General features: G+C 40.0%; 1 protein-coding gene across 3 annotated transcripts; it reads right to left on the bottom strand.

Annotated features, from left to right (window-relative positions):
* Positions 1 to 3,012: 3,012 nt before the first annotated feature.
* Positions 3,013 to 19,987, bottom strand: nek1 (NIMA-related kinase 1). Of its 3 annotated transcripts, none has more exons than XM_061737941.1 (36): positions 19,931 to 19,987; positions 19,434 to 19,582; positions 19,233 to 19,329; positions 19,013 to 19,110; positions 18,692 to 18,775; positions 18,520 to 18,587; positions 18,329 to 18,415; positions 17,828 to 17,882; positions 17,433 to 17,633; positions 17,270 to 17,342; positions 16,436 to 16,551; positions 16,209 to 16,274; positions 15,895 to 15,954; positions 15,770 to 15,817; positions 15,475 to 15,555; positions 15,137 to 15,330; positions 14,916 to 15,038; positions 14,730 to 14,832; positions 11,888 to 11,974; positions 11,296 to 11,379; positions 11,118 to 11,195; positions 10,779 to 10,874; positions 10,483 to 10,677; positions 10,339 to 10,392; positions 9,964 to 10,198; positions 9,600 to 9,716; positions 9,337 to 9,513; positions 8,923 to 9,075; positions 8,700 to 8,805; positions 8,416 to 8,492; positions 8,095 to 8,312; positions 7,484 to 7,641; positions 6,011 to 6,384; positions 5,636 to 5,769; positions 5,402 to 5,534; positions 3,013 to 3,810 (listed from the first exon to the last, which is right to left on the bottom strand). In XM_061737941.1, exons 2-36 carry the CDS (start codon positions 19,548 to 19,550, stop codon positions 3,797 to 3,799), a joined length of 4,161 nt encoding a protein of 1,386 aa, XP_061593925.1. In that variant the 5' UTR covers positions 19,551 to 19,582; positions 19,931 to 19,987; the 3' UTR covers positions 3,013 to 3,796. The 3 variants fall into 3 exon arrangements, with proteins under 3 accessions (XP_061593925.1, XP_061593926.1, XP_061593928.1); XM_061737942.1 differs by having other exon boundaries at positions 9,979 to 10,198; XM_061737944.1 differs by lacking the exon at positions 11,888 to 11,974.
* Positions 19,988 to 21,444: the final 1,457 nt, after the last annotated feature.

The following is a 21,444-nucleotide window of genomic DNA, read 5'->3' as shown; positions in this document are numbered from 1 at the left end:
CGCTATGGAAAATTACCTGCTTTCACTTCATCCTTGGACCAACTCTATGGACATGTTAAGCAGTTATCTGACAGCCACAGCTCTTGGTACAACATCTGTTAGGCTTAACCACTTAGCTTTTTTAAAAAAAGTATTTTTCTCTCGTGTCGTTTGAATTGAGCTGTCTGGATGGTTAATGTAGGGGTTTCCAATTCTCCCATGAAGTGCATAAATAGCCAACGGTTAATTACTGCAAACATAACAGACACCAGTAAAATAAAAAAGATCCATGCGTATTTTTATATTCTACAATCTACAAAGCCAATTGAATGTTTTTGAAGTGGACACAGACAGCTGCTTGCTCTATTCTCTCATATTGCCTCACCAAACCAAACAGATCTTAGATCTCTGACAGAAGAACTAATGGTTATTAATAAGTTCATGTTAGTGCACAAGATGTTTGACAGTGCTATTGTTTTTCCACAACACTGGTATGATACCACCCATTTTCTTGTGGCTGAGCAGAATTAAAGACTGTGTTTGGCTGATATAAATATAGATAAAAGGCCCACAGGGAGAGGGAGATCACTTTTCCAAAGGGGGCCGCTTTTATTGAATAAAATACATTTCGAATAGAGCTTTGACGCACAAGTATCCTTCACAGCAAAGCCACAAGCACATAGTTACACGAGACAGAGGAAAGCTGGTGTTGGCTGCAGCCAGACAGTAAACATGTGATTTATTTTTATCTCATTCAGAGGACACTGCTTATTGAGCAAGGGGGGGAGATGAAGGATGGGAAGCAAAAAGCAATAAAGAGGGAGATTTATTTGGGGGTGCCTCTCCTCTCCAGTCACATGTGATCCCAGGGGAGCTGGCAGGAGCTCCAGGGTCATATTTTTACCCTGCTGCCCCACCTCCACTCTGCCCTTACGCACCATCACATCCTCTGCATGTTCTCTGTGATGTCTTGCAAAAGGGTGCAGCAGAATTGATTTAGATGGTTTCAGGAATGACTTATGACTTAAATAATAGTGTTTTTTTTCATAATTTACTTAAGGCTAGAAAAGTCACTGCATGTGCACAGACCTGCACATGTTGGAAGTGACAGCTGTGTTTCTGCTTACAGGAAGGAAAGTGATGGAGAGCCTGACAAGGAAAGGAGCAGAATAAGAAGTAGGCTGAATGCAGAAGCCAATTTTTAAAAAGAACAAAGTGGTGATTAGAGATTCAAAATGATGTCTACAAGTTAACAATTAATTATTTAACATTAAAATGTCTTCAGTGTAAGAAGCTCAAAACATTTTGCTGAATATGCTGCTCTGATCAAGACCCGTGTCTCCAGGATCCTGACTTTAATAAGGCTTTTAAACATACTCACCCAGCCTGAGGAACCTGAACTGAATGTGAAAAATATTGCTGCCTGATAATGACTGAGTGGGTATATTTCTGTGTGAGGTGATTTTTAATTCTTTTATTGCTACACTCAAACTGAACAAAGGTCCTAGTGAGAAATTCCTGCCAGGAAGGGATTAACTACATGCATCCCAACTGCAATGTAACACAGACACTTTAGGTGTTTGTTGAGACGGTCTGTGAGGTCATGTTCTGATATGAGTTTTATGTCCTTTACAGTCTGATTGTGATCATTCTCATCAGTCCATCAGTCATGAACTGTGTTATTAACTGTTTCAATATGCAAAGCCCTGTCAAATAATCTATTTACAACCAGCAGGGTTTGGAGAAAGCACAGATAGTTGTGCTTCATTATCTGAGCCTGCTTTTTCTACAAAAATCTCCAAGTTAAAAATATGTACATATATGTACCGAGTAAGCCTCACAATAAGCAAAATGCTAATCACTATAGAGACAAGGAGACCACCCATGACTGATGAGCATAGCAGGACTCTCAACTGAATAACTACATCAGATATGGTCCAAAAACCACACCAGAGTATCACGCAGAATTAATATTTAATGAGGACTTGTACGAGTACTAAGAGCTGTTCCTTCCTGGCTTTTGACAACAACAGTTTATCAGTAATGGCAGGTTCTAGCTTGATAGGTAATCAGCAAATATGAAATAGGGAGATTTATGGCGTCATTTATCTATTAGAAGAGACGCTCTTATCGTTGTTTTAAGTACATCTCAGGGCAGCATGATGATGGTGCTGTTTCCACCCAACAAGAAGGTTCCTGGCAAGCTCCAGCCAGTTTTTGCATGTTCTCTCCCCGTTTGCTGGGGTTTTCTCCAAAAACATGCATGTCAGGTTAAATTGGGTTTTTAAATTGTCCAAAGGAAAAAGTGTGCATTGTCGTTTATACATGGACCAGCAGTCTTTCCAGCGTGTACCCCGGCCTTTTGCCCAAATAGTTGTATTTATTTAGATCCTGAATAGGAACAAGTGGGTATAGATAATCGATGGTAAGTGCCACACCTGATAGAGAAATTATAATACTCTGGGTCTGTCTGTGGGCTGCCTTTTGCTCTCATTACCCTGTAATACTACCGTTACCAGATGCTATTAGTTTTAGTATTTGCTTTCCAGTGAGAGGCAAGTAGTTCTCACTATATGGACACTTTTTAGTATATTTTAAAATACACATGGAAATAAAAGAAAAAACAAAACTTTAGATGACAAATACTGATCCCCCCATGCCTTTTCTTTTCCTGCTAGGATGCCATTGCAGCATCGAGAGCAAATTGCTCTGCACAAGAATCAGGGGGGATACACCCACCTCTCCTGTCATACTAAATCAAATGTGATGTTGGAAGAACAAAGGCTTGTGCAATATTGCTCTGCAGGGTATGCAACTACAAATAAATCTCACGAGCTGACAGAAGGAGTGTCCTGCTAAGGGTGAAGGATGAAAATAGCTTCATGCACTCACAAGCGGCAGGAGTCTAGTGAGCAGTGAAAGGTGGAAGGGTTCCCTTATAAAAAGAAAAAACAAACAGTTAATCTGTGATCTTTTTTTGTGTTCATGAGCCTACATGACATGAAGCAGAATGAAATTGGAAAAAAGTTCTTGAAAAGTTTTTATTTTATAAAAATATGTACAATTTTTAAATTAAATCCAAACAACTACTGGTGCCTTTATTATTTCTGGTTATATCATAAGGTAACGCTCAGTTTAAGTCTGGTCTGGCCCGGCCCACTAGCCACTCTTGCTACAGGACCATGGCAACATACAACAATCTCACACACTAAAGCGTTCACTCAGTTTGGGTTAACTCAAAGAGTAAGAAATGTGGAAAAAATGTATTAGATAATATTGAACTTCCTGTTTGATGAAAACTCTTGTAAGAAAATGAGGTTCAACTGGTTGAGTAAGTCCTGGTTTATGTACGTAGAGGTCTATCTCCAGACGTTGTGGTTGAGCGTCGGAAGAAAGCACCTGAGAAGACCAGATCTTTACTTGCTGTAATAAAACTGGTTGAAGTGAACCAATGACAAAGAGAACCAAAACTGTTTACACTATTAATAAAAGTGACGATACGTACATGTGCCATTTGTTTGCAGACAAAGACTTCAACAAACATTTACAGACATTTGAAATGGACTTTGGTTACCAAGAACACATATCACATAATGCCCTTCTTATTTAACACTGGTTAGAAAAGAGTGCCAGGTGCTGATAGTCAAAGATTGAATTATAGTGTCTGCAGTGCTTCAGTTATACATCATGCACGTGTGCCTGAAACACTGTTAGATGGGGCGCTTCCACACATGCATAGATCCCTCTGGCGATGATGCGTATTGTAGGAAGACATCAGATGGCTGGCAGACTTCCAGCAACTCCATTGCACATAACATTATTCATCATTGTCTAAAATGGATAAACAAAGAAAATATTGTTAGAACAGATAATTAGAGAAGCCAAGATTGTTCTCTAAAAAAAAAAATGAATAGCATGGTTTCAAAATGCCGTGGAAAAAAAAAAATGATAAAGCCATTTCTTTTCCAATAACAGAGTGCAAAACCACCTTTGTTGCAAAGTACACATATAAAGTTGTAATACCACTTTGACAAAAGGTCTACCTAGTTCACGTTATCCATAATAAAATATCTCAATTGGCCCTGTGATTAAGTAGAAAACTGTTCAGGGTGTATCCCGCCACTCGCCTCACCACAGCTGGAATAAGCCCCAGCCCTCTGTGACCCTGAACATGATACGTATATAAAAATTAATGGATGGATTTTCCAAGAGGCTCAATTAGGAAGAAAACTAATCATTTCAGCATCATTATTTTGAGTTTGCTGATCTTAGGCACTGCAGTGCCCCAAGTTTTGTCAACCTTACTGTTCAACTCAAGGTTTCACCAAGCTAATGATGACCAGCTGTGAAAAAATGAAAACATATGTTCAGTTGACTCGGTTCACATCTGAACACTGTTTTCCACAATTTTAAATAGTAAATAACACTAAAGAGGAAGGAGAAGTAACGACACAGACTTAAACACAACATTAATGTCCCCTAAAACCTTAATTCAGGGCGTTAATGTGATAAATAACTAGCTCATGAAAGTCTTCAGAGCACACTCCATTATCTCATGTTTGCTGTCTGATAGTTCCGTATTCCTCCAAAATAGCTGCAGTTGTATGGATTAAAGCCACAAGACACATCTTTAACAGTTCTTGTTAAAAGGTCCTCAGGGAATATATCTGACATGTGTACACTTTCTTTCAAAAAGTCAGTAAAAATAGAACGCAAAAAGAGTTGTCATAGAAAAGATCTCCGGTAAAAAAAAAAAAAACATATCTGCAGGCTACTTTTATCCTGAGAGAAATATTTGAAGCCCCTCTACCCTCCAGCTACTATTTCTGGTGTGGCCACAGTCTGACAGAAGACTTAGCACAAAGCAAAACAAGAGACGCAGTCAGCGTTCCTTTCAACAAAGACACACTTCTGTTTGTAATTCTGACTCGTATACAGATTATGCCCCCAAGTGTTGAACACAAGGAAACACATTACAGGACTGGAGGATGGAAATGTTGCTGCAATCACAGAAAAAAGCCCATTTTAATTTTTCAAACAAACCCAAGACAAAATTAGATGAGAAAAAGGCCAAATTTCATGCACACGCACACGCACACGATTTAGTGAAGTGATTTAGTAAAGCTGCAGCGATGCAAGGACAGACGGTAGGATTTGAAAGATACAACTGAACACCAGCTGTGCTTTTACACAGCTGATACTGTTGCTGACCAGGATAAAGAAAAGCAGATACACAAAGTATTTCAGTTGTTAACACAAGTTACTGGAAATTGATCCGTAAATGGGGATGAGGAAAGCCGAGACAAAAAGACAACAACACTGAATGTTATGTCCTTGGGTGTTATGGCGTCTATGGAAGATCAAACACGGCACTGCTGGAGCACTACAAACAACACAGCACTGCAACCCTGCTGTCACTAACCTTCTTGATATGCACCATCTGCCATCACTAGGTGAAGGATGTTGGAGTACAGATGCTGGTGTTCAGTTCCCAAAATGCTAAAGACCAAACTTGAGCCCAGCTCAATACTCTCATCTTCATCTTCATGAATAGCCTTGAGATAAAAGTGAAGGGGTCTGTTTAATCAGTCACTTGCACTTCATTCCGAGGTTGCATTTGTCAACATTATACTGGAAAATAATGAATAATTCATACCTTAATCTTATTGTAGGCTTCAATGAACTTCTCAAAACCCATCTGCTGCTCCAGGTTGAAGCGAAGCTCTTCCAGACGACTGAAGATGCTGTCATAATGCTCAGCTTCTCCGCCTTGGTCCTCTCCACTACCATCTACAGCAGAGAAGAACAAGTAGTTTTAATTAGTTACACATTAATACTTGCTCAAACTGGAACTGCTTATATTAACATACATTCCGTGGTTTTAAATATTTCTCAAACCTATAAAGAAGAAAAACAAGCATAGGATGGTAAATAAGTAAAATGAAGTCTGTTCTTGCATGAAATTAATTACAACCTGAGCTGAAACAACTTCAGTTTTATAATTTCAAAAAACCTGTGACATCCCTCCTACCTGAATGCCATTCTTCATTGAAGTGCTTGCCATTACTGAGATGCTCTTCTCCCACACCGTTAGAAAGCAACTCCTCTGCCTCCACATCACCAGGACTCCCATTAGAGCATTCCTCATCCTCCTCATCCTCTTCATCATCATCATCATCATCTTCTTCATCGTCATCATCGTCATCATCTACAGCCATCTGACTGCTGTTCTGATTGATCTCAGTTGTGATCTCATTGAAAAGGTCTTGGTCTGCATCCTCTGGAGGGTTTCCATTGAAGTCTCCTGCTCCAGCTTCTGGAGGGCTCCTCATCATGCCGCCCTCTTCTTGCAGCAATCTCTCCATAGAGGCCCTGATGTCTCGCAGATCTTCATCTTCATATACACTAATGAAAAGAAAACAATTATTTTTCCACTCGCAGTATGCCATTACCTGCCAGTATGTAATTGTTTGTCATTCATAATAATGAGACCAACGCAAGTCACTTGTAACCATACAATTAATTGCAATAAAATCCCTATTCAAATTGATCAAACACCACAACAGGGTTTTTGTTTTGAACAAACCTCAAACACTCTGGGCCTAGACTGTATAGCCCAAATCTTGCTGCTGGAAGCCCCTTTAGGCCTGCCCCTCCCACTGCTCCCCGCTCACTCTTCTGTTATTGGTTACCTTCTTAGCCCAATCAGGTATGTTACTGCCAGTCATTTACCATGGAGACAGTGACAGATGGAGAAGGTTTTTGAGTTGAATTGCATCTAAGGGGGGTGGGGATGACTGCATGGACTGGGTTGATCTGCACTTGGAGTTATATATTCAGATTCAGAAAACTTTATTTGTCCCCGGAGGACAATTGAAGGACCAATCTGCAAACGCAATTAATGCTTGGTAAGCACAAAGCTGTTCTGAGAAGAGATTAAAACTCTCAGTAAGTGCCTGGTATGATTGTTCTTTCTAGTCGTATTGTTTAATAAATCATATACCTCTTAAAATGTTTAAGGGCGTTTTCACACTGGGACTATTTAGGTCAGCCTAAAGGAATTCTGGACTTTAGGGCAGTTCACTTCAGTCATTGTGACCATAGCAACTGTACTCCGGTGCACACAAAAAAATGCCTGTACCAATACCTGTACCTCTTAAGAGGTGGTCTTGGCATGGATATCAGGGGACTCTGCTGAAGTTGTGGTGAAAAAGCTCCACGACCATAATCTGACCCATCTACAGGGTTTACTTCTGTCAGGTGAGCAGTGCATGGTGTTAGAAACGTTTAGAGTTAAAACAAGGAACTGAATTAACTAAGACAATCTGAAAGTCGGCGAAAGGACAAGGTAAGCCTTTAAGGATGCTGAAATAGGCTTAGAACAAACAGGTATTTCCAAAAAAGAACTGTGGAGCATAGAGCCTGCCTCTTTAAATGCTTTTGATTCGTTTCACATCACGTCAGAACATAATTTTGCTTTAGATGCAATTCATGCATGTCTTACTCCTCCGCCTCTGACTGGTCATCATCTTTAGCCGTCTCCTCCAGGTCTTCAATTTCCAGGTTGTTGTCTGCAGCAACGTTAGTCTGATTAGTGACTGCAGCGTCCTGTTCAGGGTTAAAGACTCGACTAAGGTCTGGTAGAGAGCACGTCCGCAGCATCTGTCAAAGAAGCACAGTGGCATGCAGTGTAGTTGGACATCAATGCTACTCCAAAGAATTCAAAATACACAAATACTTTACATATATTAGAATATGGAAAGTAAGCAGAATGAGGTTTGGCACTATAATGGGTTGATATTGCATGTCCCTTTAGAACATATAGTGAAATATTGATTTAAGTTCTGTAAATTCTTTCAAGTGTCCTTACAAAAGCAACTAAAGATACTGGTTAATAGATGCTCTGTCCTATCATTTTCTACTGCAGTTTCTGTGATTAATGGACCTGTCTCATGTCTAGCCTCCATCATTAATATAGAAGACTGAAATCCCCCCCCCCCAAAAAAACAACCAAAAGCTGTTTTATTATATTGGTTTGAAGAACAAGTGTAAATTTTGTGTAGAAGCTGATAACTTGCAGGCCAGCTTTCAAAGTAATCCTCTGACTTTAATCACCTTGATGTTGTTGGCATCAAACATGCCTGTAGAGAGACCTATGAGCAGGGCATCCTGATGCTTGGAACGCAGAGGTGACACGGATCGTGATCGAGAGGCCAGAGAGGAGGATGAGTCATCCATGGAGGACTGGGCAGAGAGGATTGAGAGGGCGGCAGCACGTCGGTGGGCCGGTGAACACAACTTCATAAACAGGGGCTCCTCATACTGTGCTAAACCTGGGGGTGGATAAAGAGGTCAAATATAATTCAAATCGTAATTACACTGAAAAGAGTGATAATGGTTCACTAATCATCTCAATCTAAATAATAATAATCTCACCAGAAGGTTCGGTCTGTTTTTCTGCACTCTTCTCAACCTGTCTGGCAGGTGTTGGGCTTTTGTCGCCCTCTGGTGGCCTATCAGAGAAATATAATTTAGTTAATATTGTGCGGGGTCTGTAAACATTGAGTTTCATTTTCGTAAATGTTGTAGTTGTATTTTTGCTAATAAAATAAAAAAAAAAAAAAAGACTTTTAAATGTGATTGATGTGAGCAAATAATGCCTGAATGGTGTAAAAGGGCAAAAAGATGCATCTTTAAAAGAGTTTTGTTAGATATGTCACATTTTTGGTTGGGTTTCCTGCTCCCAGGCTCGCTGCAGGCCAGCTGGAGGATGTGAGGCTCGTTTAGGACTCTCCTCTAAAACCACAGACTCCAGGTCTTTTGGATCTAAAGAAATTGAGGTAAAATAAAATTGTACTGTTGAGAAAAACAAACAAAAAACAACAACAGAAACTTATGAGAGTAAAATGGTACAGAAAATATCATGAAAAATTAAATACTGACCCTGAATCTCACTCAGCTCAGGTGGCAGCAGATCAACGGCCACAGGCTTTTCCTGGGCTGGACCCTGATTTGCAGCAGCCAGGCTTTGATCCACATCCGATGTTTCAGCAGGTGTTTTCCCGCTGTCAGCTGCTGTTTTCTGGTCAGGCTTATCTGAGGGTCATCAGACATCATAGACATTTAAACTGAGGTATTCTGGCTGCCTATACAACCAAAGACCTGTACAGCCGTCTTTTTTCTATGGTTGATTTCAAACAAAACAGGCTTTTGACGCATCTGAGTTTCTGATATGAAAAGGTATAAAATGACAAAACTCCAAATTAATAAATAAATAAATCACAACATCACTTATATTTAACAATGTAAATAATATTTGAACGACTCTGCTAAGTATAAAGAACCAATTAATCTCACCAGTAGTGGAAAATTTGTCTTCACATATGGTGACGGTTTCCAGCTGACCGGTGAGAGGCTGAAGCTCAGCCTCCTGAAGCACTTTCAGCACCTGACTCACTGGACTCGCTCCCCACACCTTCCTGGGAGCTTCTTCCTGCAGCACTTCCATCTGCGTGATTTCACCCACTGTTTGATCTGAAATGACAGTGTTTAATCTGTGATGACAGATTTGAAGAGAGACTAAGTGCACAACAAACTTATTATTTACATCTGACACTCACCAATGGTTGTGTTACATGTCCCCTCTAAAGTCTGTTGGGCCATGGGTAGAATCAGTGGAATACCTGCCTCCCACTTCTTCCTGTCCCCACCAGAGGGCGGCCTGTCTTCTGGAGAAGCTGAAGTGGTCATTAAGAAAAAGTCGGGTTTAAAGTGACCGTAACTGCTTACAGAACAATATAAGAGCAAAGTTAATGTGCAGAAACTAAACTTAGACATATAACTTGATGTTTGCAGTAATTAACATACATAACTGTGTAGTATCTTCAAGCGTATTAGAGCGTATTATCAGATTAGGCACATCACATTGTAAAAATTGATTTTGTTAATCTATCTTGAGTGTGAAATGTGAAAGTCTAAACTTACTTATTTTTGTCTTACATGTCTCGTCTAAAGTTTGCTGAGCTTCAGGAATTGCAGAAGGCTCCGCTGCGTCCCACTTCTTCTGATCTCCGTTTGAAGGGCATTTCTCAGCGTCAGACTGGGTCTGCTGGGGAGCAGGACTTGGTTTTGAAGGTATTGGAGGAGTCTCCGCCACCTCTTCGGGGGTCTGGGCTTTTAGGTTCTGATTAAGTCTGTGCAGTATCTGCTTTTTCTCACTCTGTTGAAAAGCATAGCATTTTTTAGAATTCATTATTATTTTTAAGAAGTACAATTTTATTTTCTAAAGGTTGATGTTCACCAATAAAATGAAAAGCATACAGTCGTTAATCAGTTAACTTCATCAACAAATAAACATACCTGGATCACTGTAGTGGTCTGCGGTTCATTCAAGTGTTCTTTTAGAGGACTGACCTGCCAAACACAGAATATTAAATTGCTATTACCTGGAGATGCATACTCAAAGATGACTATAATTTAGGGGGTTTGCGCACAGTTACTTACTGCGCCAACGTTCTTCAGGGCACCAGTCATGGATATGGCTGGTGTGGAGAGTTTGGATGCAGGCACGGCAGGAGCTTTGGAAGCCGGGTCTGGCTGAGGGGGGACGGGCTGTGGAAGTGGACTATCAGAGGGAGATGAATCTGCTATGGCAGCAACTCCTGCTGCCAGGAAACCCTTCACCCCTCGAGCTGCAAGCTTTCACATCACACAATAGATACAATTAAAGTCTAGTTTCAAGGACAGTTAAGGGTATTTCATTCTTGGATTATGATTTTGAATTAACCGTGAAAGCCTACATGATCCTCCCAGGCTCGCTTTTCTCTCTCGTGTGCTTCTCGTCTCTTCTTCTCCAGTTGTTCTTTCAGTAAAGCAGCTCGGGTGTTTGCCTGAGCCTGATGGATACATGCATGTACAGATACACAAATTTAGAAAAATGAAACACTGACTGACCAAATGTATTTTAATAATTATTTCACATAAAAGGAATGCAGTGTTTAAAGTCCTGTTTCTTGTAAATGCTGGTACTCTTCTGACCCTTTAATTTTCATTAGAACAATTAGAAGAGGTACTCAAGGTTATCAAGCACATGTTGCATATTGCAATAAGCTATTGCTTTGTGCCATTTCCAGTCTTACTTTTAAAGCTTCTATCTTCTTCCTCCTGGACTCGGCCTCCTCATTGGACTCCTGGCTGTCAGAGCCATCGCTGTCATACTGAGACATAAACAAAGGGAAGAGACAAATGTCAGAGGGAGATGAAACCACTTGCATTACAAGCACGCTCAGGCTGTAAAGGTGGTGGAAAAAAATGAACCTTTGCTCCTCTGAGTCGGGCTTTGATCTGCTGACGCTCATTGAAGTTCTGCAAGCGGATCTGCCTGAGTCTTGCCAAGTACTCCTGAGAATCAATACAGAAATGTTACATACTGAAGGGTTAAGAAAGGGCCGATTCATAATAGATAGTGTAAATTAACACACACACACACACACACACACACGCACACGCACACGCACACACTAAAAAAAAAAAAATGGCATGCTCAGCATTGTTATTACTTTGAAACCATCAAACATTCACACAGAATTAAAGCACCACATTCACAAAACGGCAATGACATGAAAAATGCATTTGAGAATGTATTAAATTAAAAGGCAAAATATCCATTGCACAGTTCAAAACCTTAAAAAACGGCAAGAAATAATATAACAGCCATTATTGGGATAAATAAACAGCTCAATCTGGACAGTGGAAAACCAAACATTACACAAGGAGTGAGCATGACTTTGCTGGGTGGAATAATGGATGTGTCAAAAGGAATTTTGTGCAGACATATGAAACTTGCAAAGCCAGACGTGGTAGAAATGAGCCAAAATGGGAGGTTGGCCAATCAGGTTTGGGCTCCTACCTCCTCCTCTTTGTTGGCTCTGGGTCGCCTGCACCGAAGCACACCAGTCCGGCTTCCATAGATGGCAGCCAGATTTTGTCGAGTACCCTGTTTACCGTTCAATTTAACCACAATTTAGAAGGTTGCGGGACCTTATAGCCAACTGTCACAATGATCATGAGTTGGGCCTAAATAGAATCAAAGCTCCATAGATCAATATTACTGTCTTCACCTTGAATTAAATAATTGTAAAGTTAAAATTGACTATGAGACTCTGTTAGAGCACCTATTCAGATGGGGTGCAATGATGAAAGCTGTAAATGTACATGCAACCAAAAGATTAACTGAACTAGTGCATCGGGGCTGACTTATTTTCCAGACCAGATTAGAGTGTGGTTGCCAATCATAAATTACACAGATGGGAGTCTCCAGTTTTGTACAGATTTACACACACACAGGCACATCCAACTCAACCCAACTCAACTCCCAACAGTAACCAGAGCATACAGGAGCAGCACAGATGAGTAGAGTCACACAACAGCAGACCAGGGCTCCATCAAACACAGCGGATTATGTTGAAACTCTGGAGTATGTTCAACCTGTGCTTGGGGAAACTCAGAGTTTCCATTTCACAAAGATTTGTTACTTAATCCTGACCAAGAGGGTTCAGTTAAGCCGGTTTCAGGAACTGAGGTAACTCATACTTGGAGTCTGTTATTCCGGTAACTGACTGTGTGAAGTAAAGCAGGTCAAAAGCAGGTTTACTTCAACATACCCCGAGTTACTTTCCCTTTCCTCCCCTTCATGAAGCTGAATGAGTTTAATTCAGACAACTTTCAACATTTTAGAGACTTCTGAATGATGGCATGTCGCATTTGTGTCAAAAAATATATCAATGATCCGAGTAGATTTTAATGCGGTCAAATCAGAGTTGTACTTGTGACACTCTGATGGTTTTTAAAGAGGATTGGGTTCTTTTTTTTTTGGGGTCACATTCAGCCTACATAATCCTATCCTTCTGTGCATCACGAATGTTCATACTTCACACAAAATACCTCGGGTTATTAATTTTATAAGCTCATAATTTACTCCAAATGTCAGTTTTATTAATGATGAAATGGACAATGAACATACTTTATTCTATTACATTAGAAAGGGAATGATGCAGGACTGAGAGAAAAGGGACCAACTCATGAACACCCCCCAGCCCCCCTTCCTGTCAACTATCATAGTTTTTCCATTCATCCGAAATGTTTTTTAATGTCAATACAACCGACCCTGTTACGTTTGAGTTACCTGCCTGAAATATGTTTGAGCCTACTTCATTTTGAACTCTTTCAAGTTATTTTTATTTTCGCCACCAAGATTGCACCTACATGACAGTGAACATTGAGAACAATATACTACATTAGTTTGTCATTCATATGAAACAGTCATTAAATATTTTAATTTGTCTACACATTCACTCGCTCTCCAATTTTCTTCAAAATGAACTCTCTTTCCTTCCCTGCAAAAGCCATATTGCATTTTTGTCTGAATATGTGCTTGTATTCATTAGATGATTGCACTGATAAGTTCAGTTCGAGAGGACTTAAATAGGAAGATCACTTCCGCTTACTATGTGTTGCCATTGTGAATCACGGTATCTGAGCTCCACTGACGATGGCTTTTTATAGTCACAGTAACTCAGAGACAACATACTCAGAGTTGACTGAACCATTTTCATAACTTGAAGTTTGTTAACTTCCTCCAACGGGCCCCTGCTGATTATCTGGAGCTTGTAATCAGCCAGCAACACAGGCACGCTGCGGCGGTGGGTTGTGATTCAGCTCAGCTGCAGAGGAGAGGTGAGTCAGTGGCTCTGGGCGCAGAGGACCACACCTGGGCCAGATTAACAATCATTCTCTTCCCTGTAAATAGTGAGTGCACAGGAGCAAAGGAGGCCGAGGGCCTGGAGGAGCAGCCTTTGTGTAAGAGACTGTGTTGCTCTGCACTGGAAAGTACTACTGAATAAAAGTACGTGATCATTTCCGCATGGTACCCGAACCGCTCACACATGCCTTTTTTCTTATTGCTGAAACGTAGAGCATGTAAGCCTGAACCTGTTTAGTTAAAATAATTAAATCTACTCAGAGCAAGAAAAATATATTCTACAGATAAATAGTTTTATTAATAAATTATATTCTCAATAAATGTTTAAATATATTATTAATCTATAAGATTCCCTCAAGTAAATTGAAAAGGATTATGGACTTGCAGTCAATATGTTCTGATAATGACTCCCCTGACTTTCGAAAGGCGTAAAAAGACACACACAGAGCTGATGCTGCGTAATACCTGTGCCTCCAACAATTATAGGCACACCAAGCACAAAAATAAAACAAAAAGAGATACACAGACTGTGAAACAGTCTGTATGAATCAACACAGAGCTGATCGGAGGCCTGTAGGCTCCTCAGTATGTTTCTCTTACAAAACAGAAGAGGTCCAAAACAAACACGCAGCAGTGTGCATGTTGTTGCCAATAGATTTATCTGTTAGCCAACAAAGGCTCATTTAAGCCATCCAGCAAAAACAAAGCAGGATGGACATTGCATTTGCATTCACTAAAAACACAGCTGGCAGATTTGAGCTCAGCAAACCAAACAGGAAAATAGAGTATTTAAATTCTTTAAGTTCTAGAGTTACACTGAGCCACTGGATTAATTGTCTATATCAAAAATGTTAACTTATGGAGCTTTAAAATGTGTAAAGTTATCTATAAAATATATTAAAAAACACCCACATTTGGTCATTTTTGTTCTATTTATCCATGTTCCATACAAAATTGATCTTTATATTGTAGTGCAAATCATAAAACCTACCAGCTGTCCCTCAGCACGGACTTTGTTCAGCATGGCTTCTTTCTTCCGCTGTAAAAACTCCTGAACTTGAAAGGCCCGTTCAGGTCCCATCTGGCCACGCTGCCTGAAAACAAAGACCACAGTTACAAATTCACATCTTTTTTTTTTTTTTCTTTTAAAGTATCTATCATGTACTAATTGACTCACCGGCTAATATGGACTTGTTTTGAAACATGCTGCAGTCTCTGAAGGTGCATCCTTATTGCATCTGGATTTAAGTGAGCAGCTTGGTTGCTGGGCAGCACTGGACCTGCAGCAGCTGGTACACCTCTGACAGACGGAAGAAATTAAAATTATCTAATGCGCTTAAACTGCTTTTAAAAAAAAAAAAAAAAAAAAAAAAAAAAAGCAGCCACATCTCAGTTTACCTAATTGGACTTCCCTGTCCTGCTGATTTTCCATCCTTGCTGCCCTCTTTAGGCTGTGATTTAGACATTTGGTCCAAAGCAGCATGATAGTGTTCATAAGGGCCTTTGTTTGGCCCAGGTGCTGGAGCAGGGCCTTGAAGATGGCCTCGGACCGGCATAGCTCCACCTGCCCTCATACCACCCCCTACAAAACACTGATTACAAAATGTTGCCATGAGTCAAAGAGAAGAGCAACAGACCTGTCACGTTTCTAACAATGTAATCTACTACACTAAACTACAGAACTTCTTTTTTTCTAAACACCCAACTAAAAAGCTATAAAAATAGATTTGCTTTACCTTCCTTTCTGGGCTGCTGCCTCCACTTGAACTCAAGACATGCTTCCATCCCTGTTCTCGGGCTTGGTTTATTCGATTTATCTGTAAGAGATTACAGGCTCAGATTTTTAAGAGAACATTTGAACCATATAATGGTTAGGATGGACTGGACCAATGGTATTACATGCTAATATACAGGACTCTGGGACGCTGCAGTCATGTTAACAAGGTATACGTGGTGCATGCTATTCGCACACATAAGGCACAAATAAAAAGTATACAAACTGTTTCAACAAGAAAGATAGTCAACCCTTGCCTTTTCTTTCTCACATCTTTTCATTTGTTCTGCTTTCAACAAGAACATCTGAAGGAGACACAAAACAGAAAACTTCAGTGCATAAAACTCTCAGAGATTGTGTAGAGATGAAATTATATACCAACCTGTTCTCTCTGTTTCCTCTCTTTTTCAATCAGATCCATCCTTTTCTTTCTGATGCCATCCTGTAGAGAGTGACAGAAAAACCTCAAACACAAAAACCTCTTAAAGATAAAAGAAAGACTGAAAAGAAAGTTAAATTAGCCACAATGTTCTGAATGGGCTGGGAATGGATATGAGTGAAAATGGGGGATCAAGTATAATGGAAATGAGCAGCACTTTCAAAGAAATGACCCACATGCGGGTGAATGGGGAGAGAAGAGGGAGGGAAATTAAAGTGTAACAAGAAATACCAGTCCTAAGGGGCGCTCAGCTGTACCTCGTACTTTTTCCTCTCTTCTTCCACTTGACTCACTCTTCTCAGAGGGGCTCCTGGGAGTAGGGCCTTTGAAAAATATATGAGGCTTCAGATGATGCAAACACAGTACAGAGCTAAAACAGAGAACCCTCTCAACCCACTCAAGATAGGAAGCATAGCTCTAAAATGTATCAAGAAAAGTAAAAAGAGTTCAGGTGAAAAACATTCTGCATCAACAATCTACTAACCAGTTTGTTTTTTACAACCATTTTCCTCTCTGAGGGTGGTCTTCTGGGTCCATCTACAACTTTCTTTACAGTTAAAGGCACTCCATATTTGGCAGCTGGTTTTGTAATCTTCTGAGCTGCAGCAAGGGATATACAAAAAGAAGCAATGATATATAGATAATTGAAAAACATTTTTCACAGCCAAGTTAATTAAGGTCAACAAAAAAAGGACTATTAACACAAACTCCTTCCAGCTTTGATGCGAAAGTCTAGGTTCCATTTAAAAATAGTCTAATGAATAAAAGATAGCATGGCAACGTCCCAGGTATGTATCACTCAAGTCTCATTAAATCCCAACCCAGTTTCTGATGGTTTATGCACTCTGTAGTTCACCATCTTTAGTTCAATCTAACACTTCAAATCAGGTTGCATTTCCTGTGCACTGAAGCAGTTTGGCGTATGTACATGCAAACTCTTAGGTTAAGCCCTGTAAACGCTCTTAAACAGTATAAATAGGCTTCAAGAATTACTGTCCAGATTAATATTTTAAAAATAAGAATTCCTTTATTCGTCTCACAGTGGAGGCAAGAGAAAAAGTACCAAAATAGTAAAAAAAACAAAAAAACAGTAGTAACTAAGTAGACACCACCTGTTTATGTAAGGCTTTAGTACATTTATTTTTGTTAGTTAAAGAAAAAAAAACTGAGCAGAACAGATTCTTGTCATTTCTTTAATGTATTAAAACACCTAAGCATATGCTAGCATATAAGGAAGATTTAAAATGTGATTGATTTGACCACTCTCTATGGTGGAACCTAGAGAGGCGCTGTGGCATCTGCGTACCCGTATACGTACCTGATGGCACCTGCGCCACACCCATTTTAGGCTGCTTGTGAAGGAAAGTATGGCGGAATTCCTGAGCAATAATCTGGAATGAGAAAAGAAGAAACACATTTTAGAAGAATGAAGTCTACTTTATGTAAATGAACACAGTAACAAAGAAAACAGCTCACTCTACCTGCGGTGTGAGGAACCTCTCTATCCTACAGAAAAGGAAAGGTTTGTCCAGTATGCTGCTGACTGAGGGCCTCTCTCGAGGGTTACGTTTAAACAGCTGCGCCAAGAGAGAACGCAGTTCTTGGGAATAGTGGACAGACACGGGAGGGTATGAGCCACGAATTATCTTCAGGACTAAGTTCTTCATATTTCCAGCCTCAAACTAAGAGAAAGGCACATACACAAACACATGACCACAGTGTAGAAAAAAACTCTAGGAATAGCTGAGATGAGCGTGTCTGACATTTTAATATATGGAGAGATCAAAGTCAGTATTTCAGCGAGCACGGATATGGTGCGCAGGATGTGTTAAATGAACATGAATATCTAAACAGCTCACACAAACACATTACTTACTGCATGCTTAAGAGTGCACATTTCATACAGGACACACCCTAGGGCCCAAATATCACTGCAAAGGGAAGAAAAGTAAGGAAAGTGGGAGGGAAAGAGAGTGTACAAACAGATAGGCAGGGATAAGTTTTGGGGTGAATTTACATTGATTCAATACAGTAACATTAGCCATTTGAGATCCTCTATTTGCTTTATAATACATTGGAGGAAAAAAGTGAGGACTTTAATGACCAACAAACTCTGAACCAAACACTGAGCTGCTGCTATATTTACATCACTGGCTGTGACTAAAGTGGATTAAATTACAAAGGAGGTAAGGAGAAATCAATATTAACATCCGGTTGTAGATGTACACAAGATGGGGAATCAGTAAAGAGGTGATATTATATCCTGACATCAACATGTAGCCACCTACTGGACAGATTAAATGGGACATAATGCCAGTGAATGCTAGGACAATTAAAAGAAAACACCAAAATCCTGGTATTCCCTGGTATCAACTACCTTTTGTTGTTGTACGGTTTATTTTCGCAAATCTCAGGTGATAGGTAATATGGCGTTCCAATGCATGTTCTCGCCAGCTCTACTGTGCTGAAAAAGCCGGGAAAACAGAGGGAAAATTGTAATTGTGTTACCAATTCTATAGCTTTTCTTTATAAATATATGAAAATGTTTTCAGACAAAACTGAACATACCTGTTCAAGACCCTTGCAATGCCAAAGTCTCCAAGCTGTACAGTCCCATCTTTAGTCAAAAATATATTCTATGCAGAAGAAGTGTTGAAAAAAAATGTGTATTAACCAATAAATTATAATAATTTGTTAGCCACTGACTATGAGAAACATCATGTGACGTAGAAAGCAATACCTGTGATTTTATGTCCCTGTGAAGAATTTTTTGATCGTGCACATGCTTCAGTGCCAGGCAAATCTGCGCAAACCAGTCCAGGATCTCGGAAAAAAAGAAGATAATAGACCAAATGATGCAACATAATCATTTGCAATGCACAGCCTTTGTCTTTCTAATGGAAGAACAACTCAAGAAAGAGCTCAAATGGCTGTAAGAGGATAAATATAGTTGTTAAATATATTTATTAAATTTATTTGAAATTCTATCAGTACATCATTCCAACCTGTCAACAGGTAGATCCTAAATATTAATACATTTTTTAAAGAGTTGGTGATATACTTGCTCTTCTGGGAACAGTACTCCTTTCTGAGAGTTTATCTTTTTGAAAAGATCTCCACCCTCACAGTAGTCCATCACAATATACAGAGCACCCCCCTCTAAAGGGATGAAAAAAGTAAAAAATACAATAACAGTAACAACAACAACATATATATATATATTTTAAAAGCTATTGTGATTCCTTATTTTAAATGCCAAATTCTTCGATTATTGTGAATACCTTCAAAAGACTCCTTATACTGGACAATGTTGGGATGACTCATATTGGCAAGAACAGCAACCTCTCTCCGAGATTCCTGCCTCTCCTTATTAGACATCTGTCAAAAACAATGAGCAGGCATTACAACGGAAAGCACGCCCATAATAATAATAATAACAATACACGCCTATAAAGGTGCAAAGTATCTGCAAACGAACTTACTCCGGATATGCCAATCTCCTTAATGACATACTGATGTCCATCCTCTTTGGATTTAACAAGGATGGCTTTTCCAAATGAGCCTTCTCCAATTTTTTTCACCTTTTCGTACTTGTCCATGTTACTAGAATGACTTGCTCCTCATGCTGGGACTGCACAAACATCACAAACATTACACGGGGAAGATAGATGTGGGGAAGTTTGACTAAAGTGTCAGTCACGCTGATGTATGAGTTTAATCTACTAGTAAAATATTATATATGGTAATGCAATGGTACACAGTAATTATGTGTCACACATAAAGGGATTGTATTCAGAGCGAGTGATGCTGAGACACACGACTGTCAGATAGCTAGCGTTATCCTTACGAAGATGGAAGACCCTGTACACTCTGTAAAATAACCCCTCCCCAAAACGCTTGAAACTCGGAAGAGTACAATTAAAGTAGGTCAAATGGCAAAAGTGTATAAATGCTGCCAAGTCGTTAATACTTATCTTACCATCAGTCTTTCTTTTTCACTGCTATCTCGCAGAGGGTCTGGTGCATGCTACTGGCCCGCACTCCTCTATCTAACTATGGACACATTTTCCTGTATTCTGATTGGTCGGTTTTAGAATTCTGAGCGAGGGATTGGTGCACTCAGCTGTCTGTCATTTGACGGTAAACCACGTCCAGCTCCCCTGGAACTGTTGCTGTGGACATTTCCCATAGCAACCATAAACCGACCGTGGTACTTTCGGCAACGGGATTAATTAAATGACAATATACGGTTTTACTTAAAGTATAAACATGCTTTACACCTAAAGAACAAGTTTATTTTGATTTTAGTTTACAAATCACATGGAATATAGCCTAGTTGTTAAAAGAAGTAGATAGAAAGTAAGTCAGAAAAGAAAATCAGAAAGAATCAGAATCAGGTTTATTGGCCAAGTCAGGTCAAACAAGATAGAGAATTTGACTCCGGTTATTTTCGCTCACTGTACAGTAAATAGACAAATGACAGCTTTTATTAACATATATACATTTTTTTTAAGTGAAAGACGCAGCAGTATGAGGTATACATGGTTATTGAAAGGTGCATTGTTACAGCATATGATTGTGGTTATTATTATTATTGCACAGTAATTGATTACTCTATGAGTGATGAGTTCATCAGAGCAACAGCTTGGGGGAAGAAACATGTCGGTCTTAGTTTTACTGGATCTCAGAGCTGCATTTGATCCAGTCGACCACAAAATTTTACTCAAACCACTGGAGAACTGGGCTGGCCTTTACCGACCGACCACCAGGGTCTGGATCCAGACCTGCAGTTCCTCTACTGACCACCATGGTCTGGATCCAGACCTGCAGTTCCTCTACCGTCCACCAGGGTCTGATCCAGACCTGCAGTTCCTCTACTGACCACCATGGTCTGGATCCAGACCTGCAGTTCCTCTACCGTCCACCAGGGTCTGATCCAGACCTGCAGTTCCTCTACTGACCACTAGAGTCTGGATCCAGGCCTGCAGTTCCTCTACTGACCACCAGGGTCTGGATCCAGACCTGCAGTTCCTCTACTGACCACTAGAGTCTGGATCCAGACCTGCAGTTCCTCTACTGACCACCAGGGTCTCGATCGAACAGGCCCTCATGCTGGTGGGACTGAGCCCCTGAAACGGGTCCCAGATCAAAATCAGTGTGACCTAATATTAATTAACACCATCAGGTTAAGATGAGCTAAAATGTGCAAACTGTGATTGACATAAAGGCGTGTTGTAGCTTGTTTACAAGCACTCCTCAGGAAGCTCTTCTCAGGAAGCTCTTACATGTGATTACATCACAGGTTTGTCCAGTTCTTCTTCTACAGTCTTGGGCCTCAGCTAAATGTTTGTTGAACCAGTTTAATTTGCAAACTAAAGGTGAATTTGAACTTTATATTCACATAAGTAGCTGTTTTTATTCTGTAAGCAGATCCCTCAAATAAACAACTATGGTTATATTTACAACCACCATCTCCAAATACTTTGGACACTT

Source organism: Cololabis saira, chromosome 13 (assembly GCF_033807715.1).
Source record: "Cololabis saira isolate AMF1-May2022 chromosome 13, fColSai1.1, whole genome shotgun sequence".
NCBI lineage: Eukaryota > Metazoa > Chordata > Actinopteri > Beloniformes > Belonidae > Cololabis > Cololabis saira.
This window is presented reverse-complemented; position numbering and strand designations above follow the sequence as displayed.